Source organism: Octopus bimaculoides, chromosome 1 (genome assembly GCF_046866305.1).
Source record: "Octopus bimaculoides isolate indiv1 chromosome 1, ASM4686630v1, whole genome shotgun sequence".
NCBI lineage: Eukaryota > Metazoa > Mollusca > Cephalopoda > Octopoda > Octopodidae > Octopus > Octopus bimaculoides.
The window spans coordinates 174,125,162-174,143,168 of record NC_142928.1 but is presented as its reverse complement, the minus strand read 5'-3'; the positions used below and the strand labels follow the sequence as shown (position 1 = coordinate 174,143,168).

Here is an 18,007-nt window from a genome sequence, read left to right as displayed (position 1 = left end):
GAATTTGAGGGAAAATATTAAAATACATGCAAAATCTCTCCAGAAATAATGATTGAAAGTTGCAAGAATGGTATGTGGAGGTGATATAAAATGTGAAACAACCTCACAGAATCATCAACAACGATTGTATTTTAAAATTATAATAAATCTTTCTAATTTTGGCACTAGGCTAGCAATTTTGAGGGAAGAGTTTAGTTGATTATATTAGCCTCAATGTTCAACTAGTACTTATTGATCCCAACAGGATGAAGGGAAAAGTTGACCTTGGCAGTATTTACATTCAAAATGTAAAGAGCTGGTAAGCATTTTGTTTGATGTGCTAACAACTCTACTAGTTAATAATAATAATAATAAATGCCCAATGCAATACCAGACAGGGGCTCTCATGGCTTCTGATCTTAACTGATTGGAAGTGTTATCATGTACATGTTTTGTTTTGGTGTAAAAGAGGTGCTACAGCAAATATTCTGCAGTACCAGATCTGCTTGTCAGTTGCTTGACCATAACCAGTTGAGCATGTCCTTTAGTGGCTGATGATATGTGCATCTCTGATCATGAGCACAAGCAGTGCAGGAGCATCATAGCCATATGTTGAGAGGGACTCTTTTGGGTTTGAATAATTCAGCTCTGGAAATATAGGTGTTTCATTCATCATCCTTAAAACTTTATTCAGCGACCTTCTGAACCAGATGGGCTATTCAACCTGAAGAAAATTCTAACTCAGTACCACTTGCAAGATCATGTTTATCCTGATATGAGATCCTGATAGGTATATTGGGCTTCGTATATTTGTACCCCAGTGTCACTTTGATGGAATGCATTGCTCTCTCACTCACTCACTCACTCAATAATAATAATTTTTAAAATTTTGTTTAAATAAGTGGCATACTCAAATGTCTTGATAAATAACTGTGATTTACTAATAAATAATTTAAACATCTTTAGAGTGAGTCTGTCTGTTGCTGAGTTTCCAATAGAAGAAAAATATCTTGATTCTTTAAATACCTTCTCCAATGCAATTCAGCCCATATAAAATCTTAATTTTTAAAAAAATACATTCATCGTTGGAAAAAGTTTAGAAAAAATGTTCAAAACGAGAAAAAAGAAAACTGTTTAAAAAATATCTTTTTCCATTCAAAATTAATCTGCAAGTTTCATATCAATATAATCACCAAGTAAGTTAACTGGAGATAATGCATAGCTGAGAAATAAAATAGAACAGATCCAAATAATTTTGGCATGGTTGAGATTCTTAAACTGGCAAAAGACATCTCTAAAATGAGAAAAAACTGGGGTTGGTTGGCAGACCTTGTTTTGACTGAAAATTCTCAAAGCAAAGCACACGCAGAAAAATCATGAACTTCTGGTGTCTACTATTTTGATACCAAAGCTGCCTAAGAATTCTTTTGTCTTAGGAACTACTAACTTGCAAAGCTTCCATAAATACGTTGCCAATGAATAAAAAATGATAAATTGTGTAAGATGTTAAAATATCTTCAACTGCATACGTCTTTATAAATATGTTACGATGTAACCATGGTTTTATTTATCAGTGTTGACATTTGAGAAGTAACACTTGTGTTTGTGTACTTTTTGTTGAGATTGTGAGATTGCAATGATATTCATTCAACAGTTGCAAATTTTCGACTGACATTAAGGTAAATATTAGAGAATTTCAAAATAAATAAATAAAACAAAGAACAACATGGCTTGAGATTTGTATATTTTAAGAAAAAAGTGTGTATAAGAAGAAGTTAGGTTACTATGAGTGTTAAGGTGAAGGACAGATAATTGATTGTAGCTAGAAAATAAGAAAACTAGCAGAGATATGTACATAGTAGTTAGACTTGATGTAATGAGTAAGTCAGAAAAAGTAATATTACAAATCCAGCCAAAATATGGAACAAAATGTGATGGCAGTAACAGTATCTATGAGAATATAGACACTATACAGAATATAATTACAACCTTTTCTAAAAGTATGCTTTAAAAACATTTATTTCAAAAAGTGGGTATCATTCTCTTACCAAATAGCTCAACCATGCATCTATAATGTAACCAAAACTGTTTCCCAAAGGTTATCTTTTCCCTTCGGAGCCCAAACCACTTCAATTCTCAAACTGTACTTGAGTACAAAGCTCAAGTGTAGCCCACATTAGACTACTGCTAATACATCTGAGATACTACTGCTGTAACAACTTCAAACATTCTGAATTGCATTTTGCTTTACTCATCAACAGGCTACAACTTGTACAGTACAGAAGAACTAACTCCACTAGCAAATTGTACCACCTTCATTAAATCCCAGCTTATCATCCCTGCTATCTTATCTCAAAGACCTTGTATTAAACACCTTGCATAATTCTTTTTCCTGAGAACTGAGACTATCTGGAAGTCTTTTCTTACCCAAGCTTCCTTATAAGCATCAATTTTCAGAATTTTAAGCATCATCAACCATATCAACTTCAGCAGTCTAAGAGAGTCTGCAGAGGCTGCGGATACGAATTTACTTCTTCAGACTAACCAACAATTCCTTACACTAGCATAAAGTCACAAACTTATGAGGAACTCACAGTATATGTTTGGTATTTATTTTATTGATCCAGGTATAATTTAAACTAAGAAAGAAAAAACATTTAGTCCATAGCTCTACATTTCTTCAACTTAGCAGAAATAAAGATTACAATAGCTTAAATCCACTATGGTTGACTTGGCTTTTCATTCTTTAAGGGTTGATCAAATAAGTACCAGTTATGTACTGAGGTTGATATAATTGCCTTGCCCCCTCCTCCAAAATTTCAAGCCTTGTGCCTTTAGTAGAAAGGATTATTATTATTTATGAAGGCAGTCAATAGCAGAAATGATACAGATATAGATTATAGTATTTATATTCTTTGTTCAAATCCTGCAAGGACTGAATTTGCCCTGAATTCTTCTGGGGTTAACAGAAAAAGATTTAATTTAATTAACTATGACCATCTCTCAACATTTTTGACCAGTGTCAATGTTAGAAACGAGTATTTATGAGGGGGGGGGGGGGGGTTGAGAGAGAAAGAGAGCAAAAGCTCTTGAAAAGTTGAGAACTTCCTATTAAGTTTTCTTTTTAACAACAAAAGTTTTGTGTTCAGTCTTGAACTTCATGTATACATGTGCAATCACCAATGTACATATATGTGTATACAGACACAAAGTGGGACATATTCACAAGAGGTCAAAGAAGTAAACAATTTTATGTTAAGATCACTGTGGTATACTTTTATGAGACAAAGAGAAAAAAAAAATACTGTAATATGAAAAGTTCTACATTATCATACACAAACAGATACTAAAAGTAATTTTCCTTTATAAATAACTTATAATGTTGGCTTTCCTTTACTTTAATGAGAGAGTGAGTTATTGTTGTAATTTCATTTACACATATTGAAAAATGTCAGATTATTATTTGCTTGGTGTATTAGTATTTGAATATTTTTAGTCTTCAATTTAACACTTTGTTTTTCATTTGAGAAACTGAAAAGTAGACATAAATAGATTTATGAGTAGAGATAAGCTGACCGTTAGCTTGATTTGGTACAAAGTCCAAGTTATTTTGAGCTGGTTCAACACCTGTTATCATTTACTGGAGTTAAAAACAAACGAAAAGCCATACGAAATTAGGACCAACATTAAGTATTTTTCATATACAAAGCATCTATGTCAAAGTTTTTACAGTGTGCTTTTGCTAACACTTGAAAGTTTTTCTCAAGTAATTAGTGATTCAGAAAACTCTGAGTTGATAGGAAATTGAAGTAGATGGTTACAATAATAATAATTTCTTAATTAGATATGAAACCTTTATTTGCATGGCAAGTAGAATTAAGTGACTTACTCAGGGAGACAAGAAAATGTACAGTAAATCAGAAACCTATATATCTGGAGTTTGGTACCAAAAATTAAGACAACATAAAATGTTACAATTCTAAGTGAATAAAATTTACCAAATTTAAAGAAAGCTATTTAGCTTAAGCTAGTGCCTAAGTACTGATCAAATACATTTTCAAACCTTAATTCATATTTGACTTTTTAATAAGAATATTTCAAGTACTGAACTTGTTAGACTAGAGTTTCTGAATTTATAGCTGTGGTCTTAAACACAATAGGAATTTTATTGAAAAAATATTTACTTGAGTGTGATATGACAAAGTGATAAGACACCAAAAACAATGTTGTAAAAATATGTGAGGCATTTACCCTAATGCAGAAATTTAATGTAAATGACTGATGCATGCAGTGTACAGGACACTATCAAAGGATACAAGGCAGTGGCAAGGACAAAAGTTAACAAGGACAAGTCCATATCGTCCAGTGTCGTGGGTCACTGGACAGATGGTTCTGTTAAGTTGCTTGGAGTCTGGTTTGGACTGGACTCCCAGACGTAGAAGAATTGGAGTGAGGTTGCAGTCAGGGTGGAGGCTGTAGTTCAGATTTGGTTCAGATGGGCTCTGTCCTTGAAAGGAAGGGCAGAGGTGGTACAGGTGTTTATTGCATCTGTAATCACCTACCGCCTAACCGTTGTCCCTTGCCCCAACTCGTGGCTAAACAAGTTGGAGCGCCTCCTCTTCCGCTTATTGTGGAAAGGAGGAAAGCCACTTGTGAGGTGCTCCTTCTGCTGCCAAGAACCATTAAAGGGTGGGTTAGGGATGCCCTGGCTAATGATGTGCAGACATGCGTTGAGGCTGAGACATCTCTGGCACTACTTGGAGGGTGACAAGGTGTGGAATCTGCTGGCAGAGGAATTCTTTCCACGACCAGCCTCTTTGGAGAGCTTCAAACCTGGTTTTATTAAAAGATGTAATCTGACAGAATGGCAAAAGGAGTGTTGACAGGTACTCATGCTAATCCACAAGACAGGCAAGGCCGGCAGTGGGAATACCACCTTGGTTTTGTATAAAGGACTAGTAGAGTTTAAAAATGATGACGTCCTTGGAGGGGCTCTCGGGTTTGATGAGAACCAACTTGCCAACCTGTTCCAAAAAACTTTCAGGCCGGGGTATTTGGATAATTATCAAAAAGCCCTGACCTGGCAACGCTACAGGAACGCTTTACCTGTTCGCGATAAGTTATCCAGGCATGGAATGTCAATGCCAATGGCATGTCCAAGATGTGGGCTGGATGATGAAACCATCCAGCATACTTTTGTACAGTGCCAGAAACTTTCAGGCATGATAATTTACGTTGAACACGTGTTGTCACACCTAGGCAGAATACAGCTATCAGCTGAGTCTATGATAAAGATTGTGTCACCAACTGAACTCTCAAAGGAAGGTGAGGCATGTTTTCTCTGTTCAGTTGCAGTGTTGAAAGAGTGTGTGTGGAAGACAAGATTGCAAGGACTCGTGACAGGATCCTTCATCTCTGGCCCTGGTTTGCTAACATACTTCAGATATCATCTGAAGAGCAAGACAGGGTTGGAGAGGAGCTGCTTGTCGTGAGGTGAGTTTGAGAAAAGATGAAAGGCTGTGGTAAGAAAGGTGGGTGCATGTGACCCTGCTTAATCCTCATAGGAAAAGGAAAAGGTATAGTTAGCTGCTGGGCTTTTCAGCCCATCAGGTTTAATCCCACTCCCAAGAGTAAAGGTCAAATTTTAATTACATATCATTCAATATTTTTAAAAACTAAGTACCATAATAACTCATAATAACAATAATTGTTTGTATTGTCCTGTTTTGTCCCCTCTATGTACGATATTAATTATCCTAATAAAAAAATTCACCTCTAGCCGAACACTTATTCTGTACTGATGAAGGAAAATAACCCGGAAATCACAATACACAGATATTGTTTTGAGCTGAGTGGGGATGCTAGATTCCCTTGTTCGAAAATATAAGGACGCAGATCGTGTCGTATAGCCAGCTGGAGACGATGTCTCCTGAGGCTAAATTACAGCAACATTTGTCCTAAACCAGGACTGCCATGTTATGTTGGCAAACAATCTTTACTGGAAGTAGCTAGTTTGGAAGCAACTAGTGGTACGTTCAACTTCAGTATTGAATAAAATAAGGACAAAGAATGCTTTGGCACCAATTTAATTTACTATAGCCTTCCTCAGCAAATTTTATGGCTTTGCACCAGTGTGTTGTTATTATTCCCCAAGAGCATCCTTTTTTTCCCTGCTTTTCATTCTTCCAAGGGTTGATAAACTTGTACCAGTTAAAACCGGAGTCGGTTAATTAACTGTCCTCTCTTTCTGGTTTTGTACGTACTTAAGAAATCATTTATAGTGAATATGAAAGAGGGCTGTGAAAGATTAGAATGAGTAGAGTGACAGGCAAAATGCCGTAAGTATTTAGTTACATCTCTTCCTGTTCTTATGTCAAATTCCCCCACTCCTGAAAGTTTTTTACTCTTCAGGAATTGATGAAATAAGTACCAGTTATTATTATTATTATTTGAGGGATAGATTAAGTGATGTCATTTCCTGAAAAAATGTAATTCATTGTGTTAAATTCCAAAAGAGCAATCAAAATATCTGTTCTGGATGAATAAAATAATTGACTGTTTTATCAGCCTTATTATTTATTATTTTTAAAACATTCCTCTTTTTTACTCTCAATTAGATAAAGAGGAACTAGAGAAAATGTATAACCAAAAATGTATAATCAAAAATATGCTTAAAGTAAAAGTTAAATGAATTATGACTATAAGCCTATCATTTTTATCCATTAACTTACAACTCCTCTTCCTCAAAACTAAATACAAAAAAAATAAAATAAAAATGTTGTTGTGTAGGAGGATATATATTTTGTGAAGCCAATGACATGCAAAAACTAATTGTAGAAGAATATCAAGAAAAATGTGAGCCAGAAAGTATCTGTATGATGGTCTTTGACATATTGATATGACTAAACCAGTAGCACTTTTCTTTTTTAATTCAGATATGGTCAAGTTCTGTGTGCATTTATCAAAAGTAAATGCTGCTGAGTTTCAATAAAGAGCTACACAAATGAAAATATCTGTCATTAGATAATTCTCAAGAAGACTTTTGTTGAACTGGGAATGAAACTTTTCTGAAGTACAGTGAAACTAGAAACATCTTTTTGTTTCCTTTTATTGCTTCATTGGTTGTTTTAGTCATTAAAATTTATAGCCTACATCCAAGCTGCAATTCAATTCGCAGATAACATTCAGCAGAATGTTATTTGCACATACATATACAAATACAAACATACACACTTGTACATTCCTCTCTTACTTCATAGGTAAAGGCTTGAACTGACTGTTCTATACCTATTCAATGAGAGCTGTAATTTTAGATTCTATCCAAGTAGTTGTTTATTTAAATATTCAGCATTGTATCTACAAAGGTAGGTTAGTAGATGTGGTTGTTTTGGCTTCAGGTATGATAAAAGAAAAAAGAAATTGGTAGAAAGACTTTGTTGCATGTATATGAAGTGGTATGGTTGAGAGGAATCAGTTTTGTTAGATAGCATCAATATTTGATGAACTTTAGAAACTGAATACTCTACATACAGTAAAGTTTTGTCTGTAAAATTGTAGTTCTCAAAACTTCCATACTTATTGAACAATAGCAACTATTCCATTTGTAACATAACTTCCAAAGCCAATTATGTTACCTTGATAGCAGAACTTTTTTTACTTCTAGTGAATCACCTTCAGTCTGTATTGATAGTTGCTACAGTGCATCTCATGTCCCTGAAGTTTTGGTTCTCTGTCACTATCAGGCTGTTTCTTTTGTACACTTATTTCTTTCACAAACTGTCAAATTATAACAATAAATTTCATAATTGAAACATAAGTGGATGTTACTAGAGAGCAGGGACACACACACACACACACGCACGCATTTCGTATGTTAAAATGTTCAGTTTGGTACTACGTTTTTAAAGTATAAATGCCACTGGGATAAACTTCACCGTCCACTTTTCTTTCCTCAATAAAACAACTCACAACAATGGAAGAGATTTGATCAAATAGTCTTTTATTGTTTATGTGGTATTGAACTTATGTAAGAAATCATTAATTTGTTTTTTCTTCAAAACAATTATAAAGTAAGATAATCATATAGAAAAATTAATTTGAAGTAATCAAAAAAGTATTTTACTTGTCCCGTAGAACAAAACTCAATACCAATTATGAATATTATTATAGCAAAGAATAAGGTTGATAACTACTTCTTTACAAACCAATCACAACTCATTAAGTAGCTACATTGTTGAACTTGATATCTTCCTATATCTATTATCTGTTACTGTGCTGTTGACATTTTTCATTTGTGTCTTATTCACTCTCTCTCTCTCTCTCTCTCTCTCGAAACAATATGAAGCATGTTTGAAACAGTCAAAATTTGACTTGTCATTATCATCCTCATTTAATGTCTATTTTTCCATGCTTGCATGGGGTAAAACAGAATTTGTTCAGGAAGATTTTACATGGCTGAATGCCCTTCCTGTTGATTTTTTTCCCCACAAAAGACTGTAAATAAAAAGGGCACTTAAAATGTTGTGAAGAAACTTATACCTATGGCTCTTTAAAACAAAACTACAAAAATGCAATGCTGAAATTTCTTTTGCCATGAACAAAAATGCATTTTTTTTTCAAAATTTCCTCATTAATTAACCTGATCAATAAAGTTTACTTTAACAGAATCATAAAAGAAAAATTGCTGCTCAGTATAAAACCAGGATCACGCGAACTTTTGTAGGGTAAAACTCAATTTTATTTTTACAACTTCAGCAATAGCTGTATTAAGTTACAAGTTAAAGTTTCATACTAAAGTTTCTTATTTCAACAACATATGAAATGATCACCGCTGATTAATCAACCAATTTTAAATATAGGTGCAGGCATGACTGTATGGTAAGAAGCTTGCTTCCCAACCAGATGGTTCTGGGTTCAATCCTACAGAGTGGAACCTTGGGCAAGTGCTTTCTACTATAGCCTCAGACTGACCAAAGCCTTGTAATTTGATAGACAGAAACCAATAGAAACTCTGTGTGTGTATGTGTATGTGTGTGTGATGTGCTTGCCCTCCACCACCATTTGACAACCAGTGCTGGTACATTTAAGTCCCCCAAAACTGGTTTGGCAAAACAGAGTGATAGAATAAGTACTAGGGAGCTGATTTGTTCAACTAAAACTAAAATTCAAAGCCCCAGTATGGCCACAGTCAAATGACTGAAACACGTAAAAGATGAAAATATAAATTTTAGACAGTAATCAAGTTAATTAAAGTTATAAATCCACATGTAAATAATTGTCTTAGTTTTATATAAATAAGAGACAAAAATCTAAAATGAATATTTAATATCATTCATTATTCTATTTATATTCATGCATATTCTTCTAGACATTGATGAAAAAGCAAAAATAAAATAAAACCTTTCTTGGAAAAGTATATTATATCTAGCCTATTCAGGTTACACAATGTTATGAATGTTAGGAGGTAGTTTGTTCTATTGTGTACATCAGAGCCAATATTTTTCAAGTATAACAGAATTTCCTTCCAAAATCCATGACAGCTCTCTCTCATGAAATTGGCATTGCTCTCATTTCATACATTCTTTTGCCCTACCATCAAAAGTACCATGAGATTCAATATTTCTTATTTTAGATGAGCAAATATAATACTCAACACAAAAATATCAAAAAGATATTCTTTTCTATTATTATGTTACCAAAGTAAAAAATAATGCATCTGAACAAAAAGAAAACCTATACAGATGTCCTGTGATCTATCTGACATGTTAAAATAAAAAAATGATAATATATAAAAAAGGTAAAAATATTTTATCTTTATAATAAATTGGTTAATATATTTTTCAAAATACTATTTATTGGAGAAACCAAGTTTAAAATATTATGTAAATTTACTCTCTCTTTACTCTTTTACTTGTTTCAGTCATTTGACTGCGGCCATGCTGGAGCACCACCTTTATAGTCGAGCAAATCGCCCCCAGGACTGATTCATTGCAAGCTTAGTACTTATTCTATCGGTCTCTTTTACCAAACCGCTAAGTTACAGGGATGTAAACACACCAGCATTGGTTGTCAAACGATGTTGGGGGGACAAACAGACACACACACACACACACACACCACACACACACACACACACACACACACACATATATATATATATATATATATATATATATATATATATATATATATATATATATATACGATGGGCTTCTTCCAGTTTCCGTCTACTAAATCCACTCATAAGGCTTTGGTCGGCCCGAGGCTATAGTAGAAGACACTTGCCCAAGGTGCCATGCAGTGGGACTGAACCTAGGACCATGTGGTTGGTAAGCAAGCTACTTACCACACAGCCACAAAAAGTTATTTCTTACATTGATATAAGTTCACAAATGTTTCGTGTGAGAAGTTCTGTCAACTGTATCACCCCTGATACTTGACTGGTACTTATTTTAATGACCCCCCCCCACACACACACACACAAAGAACAGAGGCAAAGTCAACATTGGTGAAATTTGAACTTATAATGTAAATAAATAGTGCAGGAGATTTTCTCTATTTTACTACTTCTGCCACTCAAGCACTAATAAAACATTTTAAGAGCAACAAAAGTATTCATAGTGTTACACCTTTTCCAGTCTATATATTTTGCCCACTAAAGCATATTATATCATTACAATGAACTAACAAAGAAGTCTTTACAAAAGAAGTCTATTTGTCCAAAAGAAATAACAGTTGAGTCTCTCAAATCACATCCTACTGTCATAAGAATGAAAAGGACATAGCAGATTTTAGTTTGAGATGAATTATAGTTATAGCTTGAATGCCTTAGTAGTAAGCCAACAAGGTAGTTGATCAAACTGCTAAAAGTAGCAGCAGAGTTACCCTCAAAACACACATCATCATAAAAAGCGGGCACATTAAATAATGTAGTTTAAGCTATAAATATAAAAGATAGGGTGATTATGGCTAGAACACCTTTGATTATCAACCTGGTCACTGAAGGTTGATCTGGAGCTACACAAGCACAACAGTTATATTTCTGTGACACTAAACAGTAGGAAATACATTTTTGAGCAAAGGTCTCTTTATTATTCACCATTCTTCTTTATCCAGCCATACTTTTGAATATACTAAAGCAATTACCTATCTTAATATAAGCTACCAGTTCAAAGTATAAAGATAATGGAGATCACAATGTATATCATAGATTTAGACAAAACTGTAAATGCTGAAATGTATTTTTATTTTTTTAATTGTAACATCAAACCTAATTGTTGTTTAACCCAGGGTCAAACCTGAATCAGGAGATCTAAAAGAAAAGATATTCCAGTCATGGTCATCCTGTCCTTTCTCAAACAGTTTGTCTAGGACTACCTTACACAATGTGTCCTTTGTTTAGGAAGTGTTTTGAAAGAGGTTTGACTACTATTTGTAACAGGTCAAGTAATTATGTAGAGGCACCCTGACTGATTGAAAGAGAAGCAATAACATAGGGAGGGATTGAACTAATAAGTGTAGTGAGAGGTGTAATAATACTTCAATGCTATGGGATAGTTAAGAAATAGACAAATTCAATACTATCATAACAAAAAGAAAAAATAAACTTTAGCGGAAGAGTTAAACATGATTATTTTTCATATCTAGGAAATACACAATAAGATATCAAAAACTAAGTGAAAACTGGGACATAAAATTAGAGTTTTTAGTGTAAAATCCCCACACAAATATCTAAAATAAAAACAGGGACAGGAGAGGTTTTGAAAATAACATTTGCGGTATAAAAATAAACTTATATAAGCAAGAAAGATAGAATTATAAACATGGTTAACTTATCATGTGTAATTTTTTTCCAATTAATGTTTGTATAAACCAGTAACAGGTTGTTAGATTGTAAGTTCAGAAATGATTCAATCATAATAGAGGACCTGATCCCAATTTAAATTTTATCAAAACAATATATTTTTGTCAAGATTAGAAATTTTATATATCAATACCCAGATTTTAATAATCCCCTTAGCCTTCCTTAAAATAAAATTGGATAAAATTATTTTAAATATTAAAAAAATTTAACATCCACAGTTTTTATACGAATACATGTTTACAGAAAAATGCTTTTGAAACAGGAAGAACAGACAAAAGTATGTACTCAATATGACTTTAAGAAAATACAATTTTGATTACAAAAAAATATGCTAGCTATTTGTTAATGTATGTAAGCTGTAAACAAGAATTCCGGCAACCACTGATAAGACAACAATCTCAATGTTGAAATAAAATATTTAGCAGCGCACAAAAACAAGCAAAATAAAAACTGAATTACAATAATCAGCAGTATATTCTAGATGTATGTAACTAAAACAAATAATTACTATCAAAAGAATAATACATGACACCAAGGAAGTTGTGAGTGGGTTATAAAACAAATAATAGCCGTTTTATTTTTGCTGCTACTTAACTAATTAAAAAATTCCATAAGCTTCATTCTTAAAGTTAAATATGAGAAATTGCGAAAAAGTTTAATACACTTCTGTAGTAAATTTTAATTGTAAAATCTAGAAGACCCTTTGACAGCAGTTCATTTGTATCAATATAAAGCAAACTATTTAGAAATATTAGTAGTTCTTGCTATAAACAATATATATTCCATAACAAGTCAGATGGAATGAGAATACCAATAATAATGAATTATCTCAGAAACAAAAAATTTGTAGGTATTAGGTCTGGTTGATTGAAGTGATCTTACGGTATATCAATTGTACTTCATTTCATTCTCTTGCCATAATCCTCAAATGGATAAAAGACAAAAATCAATATTACAAAAATCTGAACTCTGGATGCATTTAGTTTGGAGCAGCTACTAATAAGAATACAACATGTGAAATAACTATCAAAATATTTACATCTTCCAAACACTACAACACATCACATTTTAGCCTTCATAGATAAACACATCCAGAGTTTAGCTGTGATAACAATAATAATTAATTGCGTATACAATTTATATAATAAATTATCTCTGGAAATATTTCTCATCCACTACAAATAAACACAACTAAACTAAATTTTTTAACCACATAAAATTAGATATACACACAAAACATACCTTCAATTTTTTATCCAGTGTATTCTTATTACTTTTGTAAACCATATCCGAAAAGTTTCTTTGAATTTCGTATAACACAGAAAGGAGAGAGAGAGAGAGAAAAAAAAAGCTGTCTTCAGCTGCTGTTATTAGCAATACCAATTAGTCATGTGTTTTGGACTACTGCTACTAGTTGAAAGGATAGTTGCCTGAAAAAAGCTGTATGAACTTTTTTTTCTTTCTTTTCTTCTTTACTTCTGGAACTTGAAGAAACAGACAGTGAGCTAGATGGAGAAGAGGTATGATACATTCATACACTTATTCACCAGAGGAGCACTTGTGTTTAGAAGAGAGAGAGAGAGAGAGAGAGAAAGAAAGGAGGGAGGGGAAGAGAGCATTAGAGGAGAGGCAATAGCTAAATAGCAACATGCTGTAAAGTCTATTCCTATGAATCTATGTGCAAGCATGTGCGCCCCACCTAAAAGTTTACAACTAGTAGTTGAGTTTCTAGGAACTAGTATATTAGTTGATAGAATTTTGTACTCTGTTCACCATCACAATTCTGTTGCCATTAACTACTGCTATTTAATCTCTTCTGGTTATAACTTAATAGCACTAAAATCTTGCTGCTGATTGCCTATGTGGTGGTTTGATTTTATCAATTCTTATCACAGGTTAATAATGAGAAAATAAAAGTGTAAAAGAAAAACAGAAGAAAGTAAAATGTACAAATGATAACTTCTATGAACATCTAAATAGTCTTATTCAATTGTATTAACTGATAATATATAAATTTTTTATTCTGACCAATTAAAAAAAAATATGAACATGAACTATCAATAGAGGTAATATCTATCCATGAAAGGTGGGTAAGGAATACAAAAGGGAATTCGTATTAAGCATACAGAAAAATATGTGATTTAAATTTATCTTTCTTAAATGTTTTGGTTTAGAAATCCGTCTTAGAGAATTCAATAAAAAATCATAAAAATAAGTTTACCCAATTAAATGTGACACAGATAGCATTTATTGGAACTTAGGGCAGATAGATAAAGAAATAACAAGATAGAAAGAAGCCATTTTCTAGACCTGTCAAACTCAGCATGTAAAAACATTTTTCCAGCTAGATAAGCAGTGCCAATATCTCTTATTTACACTTCTAAACCTAAGTATAAAAAGAAAGGAAACTGCTTCCCTTTCCTCAGATTCCTCTTAAGACCAGCAAACTATGGTTGAATGATAATAGAGACTTGATTCTATAGCTAATGTACATTTTTTTTTTTTTAATTTTACTTGCTTAAACACTAATATAGAAATGTAAAACTCCATTCAAGCAATAACAAAAAAATTGACTCAAAACAGTATATATTTACACACAAATTTATACTTTTTAGTCCACAGAAGAGGAGCAGTACCCATACAATTTACTGACGTTTCGAGATTGATGTGGTTGATAATAAACTCCAACTTCTGTAAGTTGATACCTGTAATGAAAATACGGGTGAGAGGAAGTTCCAGAGTGTTGCCATTCTGAGGTAGAGGATTGGAACAAGGTGTTTAGAAAGAGCCAGGTTCTTTTTTTTTTTTTTTTTGGTGGGTGGTGGGGAAACATTAGGGATGTTGAAGGTATTTGAGACTTAACATTTGTATTGGAAAAGTATCATGAGTTTGGGAAAATGTTTCCCTAATATGTGCTGTGAGCAGGTTATTATGCCACCACTACATGTTATTTAGCCCAAGGTCAACCTTTACCAAGCAGACCTATGATCACAAACAAGCATTCCATCAGTGAGCAGCTTATCTATTCTGTCAGGTATTGAACTATATTATTTAATGTGTCTATTTTTATTTTTCCAGATAGTACAAAAATTTGATATGATTTGGCTGCTACTTTTAGCAAGTCACACAACTACATAGAGGTTTTCAGGTTGATTCACCATTAAAGGATCCACAGCATATGAGACATGAATGTTTGGTGGCATGTGGATCACACCCTTGAGGGAAATGGTTACTAAGGGATGAAGGGTGTCATCTGTGAAGTGGTGGGATTAGATGTTTCAACAAGAACATTGAGGAGAATTAACTGAAAACTTAAGTGCATTAGAGTTAGACAAAGAGGAGAAGGGAGATTCTAAAATGAAACTAACTCAAAACTTTTCATTTAAGAAGGGTGAGTCCTTAGATTCTTGCGCTGATGACAAAGACTTCTCTGATGTTTAAATTAACAACATTGTGGGCAGTTGAGTGCTCAAAAGTGAGACACTCCTATATGTGATGTATAAAGGCAGATTTGGCTTCATGAAACACATACTGGTATCCACTGTAGATGAAAAGAAACTCAAGACGATAAAAGGTAGTCATTTATGACCATTTCCATCATCACTGAGATATTGAAAGTGAAAGCAATAGGTTAGTAACTGGTAAGATCAATATAAATGTGTGAGTATGTGTGCACACATACATGCATGCAAATTAATATGTAGTTTCCACTTGTTTATTCTTACCAAATCAGTAAAGCATTTTCCATTGTGAGTGATGTACACACCAATACTGAAGATATACTAAAGAGAAAACCATTTTCATAATGACTGATAGTATTTTTGTTTAGAAGATTTTTATGAAAACAAGGTGTGGCTGTGTGGTATGAAGATTGCTTCCCAACCACATGGTTCCAGATTCAGTCCCACTGTATGATACCTTGGGCAAGCATCTTCTACTATAACCTCTGGCCAACCAAAGCCTTGTGAGTGGTGGAAGCACATCATCGACTCATTGTATATATATGTACATAAGTCTATGAGTTTGTGTCTTTGTATCTGCATTTGTCCTATACCACCATTTGACAACTGGTGTTGGTTTGTTTTTGTCCCTGTAACTTAGTGGTTTGGCAAAAAGAGACTATTAGAATAAGTATCAGGCTTTAAAATATATATATATATATAAAAAAAAAGTACTGGACTGATTTGTCTGACTAAACCATACAAAGCAGTACCCCAGTATGGCTGCAGTCTATTGATTGAAACAAGTAAAAGATGAAAAAGACAAAGACATCAAAGTTAACCAATGACAACCATTTAAACCACATATATATAACTTTAGGTTCAGCTTCATTTTCTTTTGTGACAGTGTTATCTATCTATAATATATAAGACAGAAGATGTGTGTGTGTGGAGTAGATAAAACAACAGACAACTGATGAAGGGTCGTTCTTTATGTTGCTTGTCTTGTTTTCCTTTGGTTTCTTTCGTTGTCTGCAAAAAGAAGTGTGTATTCCATGTTTACGTATTTCATGTTGTTTATGTTCTATGATGTCCTGTACCCATATATGCATGCGTATATACATATATATGTAAGTATGTACATATATGTATGTATACATGCAGATATACATATATATTATTTATATTATTATCTATACATATAAATTTGACATGGGCGATTCTTTCTTGTCTTGGGATTCAAGGTCAAACTGCTGGGTGGAATTGCACGAAAAATTACACAGATGTGTAGAATGATTCGGTGGTGATGCTGGCCTTTGTATTTTTTCATAGCTCCCATGGTCACCGAGATAATCTTTATCATACATGACTTTCATTGAAAAAAAGCTTCAATGCAGTTGTATCAGGCATTACGAGAAAAATAACTACATGAAACAAAATGCTTCAGGTAAGATATAGGATCCCTAATGCTGACTGCAATCTCATTTCATGGCCTTTCATTTATTATTAACTGCCAAATTTGTGTTCAAAAAATTTTATTCATTACCTAAGTTGCTTAATACCATATCATAAACTGCTAGTGAAAATGGTAATTATACATTTTATGTCTATCAGCTTGAAACAACTTCTAACTGCAGGCTAATTCAACTTAAACTGTTCACAGGAGTGCACCATTATAATAAATTACACCATCCAAAGGACAGGTGCATTTGCTAGTATACTATGGTTACAAATAAATATCATAGATCAAGGATTTAGTCACTGGCAGTAACTGCTATAGTTTCAATGCACGATTGCACATTATGTTACTTGTCAAGATAAACTAAAACATAAAATTCTATTTCTGATTCTTTCCTGATAAACACAAGAAGTGTCAATTGTTGTAGCATAACAAATGGCTACATATATAGCCTTAGTACATTTCTACTTCTCAATTCCTAATGCCCACTAAGCTCTTTTGTCAAACACCTTTTCTCCTAAAAACAAAGATCAGTAAACCTTAACAGGAAGAAAGACGATCATACACACAGAAAGTAAGAAAAGCAGAGAAAAACAACAAATGGGGAGTACAGTTAATCTAGTATACTGCTTAACTGTAAGTCTGGACAGTTCAGGCACCAGCTTGCAATTTCAACAACAAATTATTGGAACCTTCTGCAGGCCAGAATGGTTAGCTGTTTCACAAGATATGAGTGAGTGAGTGAGAGAGAGAGAGAGAGAGAGAGAGAGAGAGAGAGAGAGAGAGAGAGAGTGAGAGAGAGAGAGAGAGAGAGAGAAAGAGGGGGAGAGAGAGAGAGAGAGAGAGAGAGAACAATATTTAATTTTCAAGGAATTTATGTGCCACTCCCAAAATGAAAAAAATTTAGACAATATTTATACAAGTCACCTTTAGCTGAAACCAGAGGAGACAGGATCTTGAGTTTAAAAACAAACAAGATATACTTATTACTTTGTTCTCCTTAAATTATTATTATTATTATTATTTTGCTAAAGAAGGTGAATACATACTTAATTATGATGTGGGAAAGACATTCAAATTACCGGAAAGATGTATAACATCCTGTTAAATACACATACTAGCGGAGAATATTTCAATAATGGTCACACACAGACATATATATACTGACCAGAAAACAGGAAATATAGAGGAGTTATTTGTAAGCAGCTACTTTATCAACAAGAAGCAGTCTGAGCAATTTCAAGAATATTTAACAAGTACTAAATG

General features: G+C 33.2%; 1 protein-coding gene across 15 annotated transcripts in view; it reads right to left on the bottom strand.

The window, feature by feature from the left end:
- The window catches only part of LOC106880457 (rap guanine nucleotide exchange factor 1), a 187,620-nt gene that overhangs the window by 81,336 nt on the left and 88,277 nt on the right, over positions 1-18,007 (bottom strand). For 4 of the 15 annotated variants that reach the window (XM_014930383.3, XM_089362257.1, XM_089362144.1 and 1 more), the window contains exon 1: positions 13,085-13,673. The exons of 8 other annotated variants lie outside the window; for them this stretch is intronic. In XM_014930383.3, coding sequence (XP_014785869.1) covers positions 13,085-13,129 — 45 coding nt within the window. In that variant the 5' untranslated portion in view covers positions 13,130-13,673. Of the gene's footprint in view, positions 1-13,084; positions 13,699-18,007 lie in introns of those variants that run through there. 3 more of the 15 variants (XM_089362559.1, XM_089362522.1, XM_089362488.1) reach the window with 2 other exon arrangements.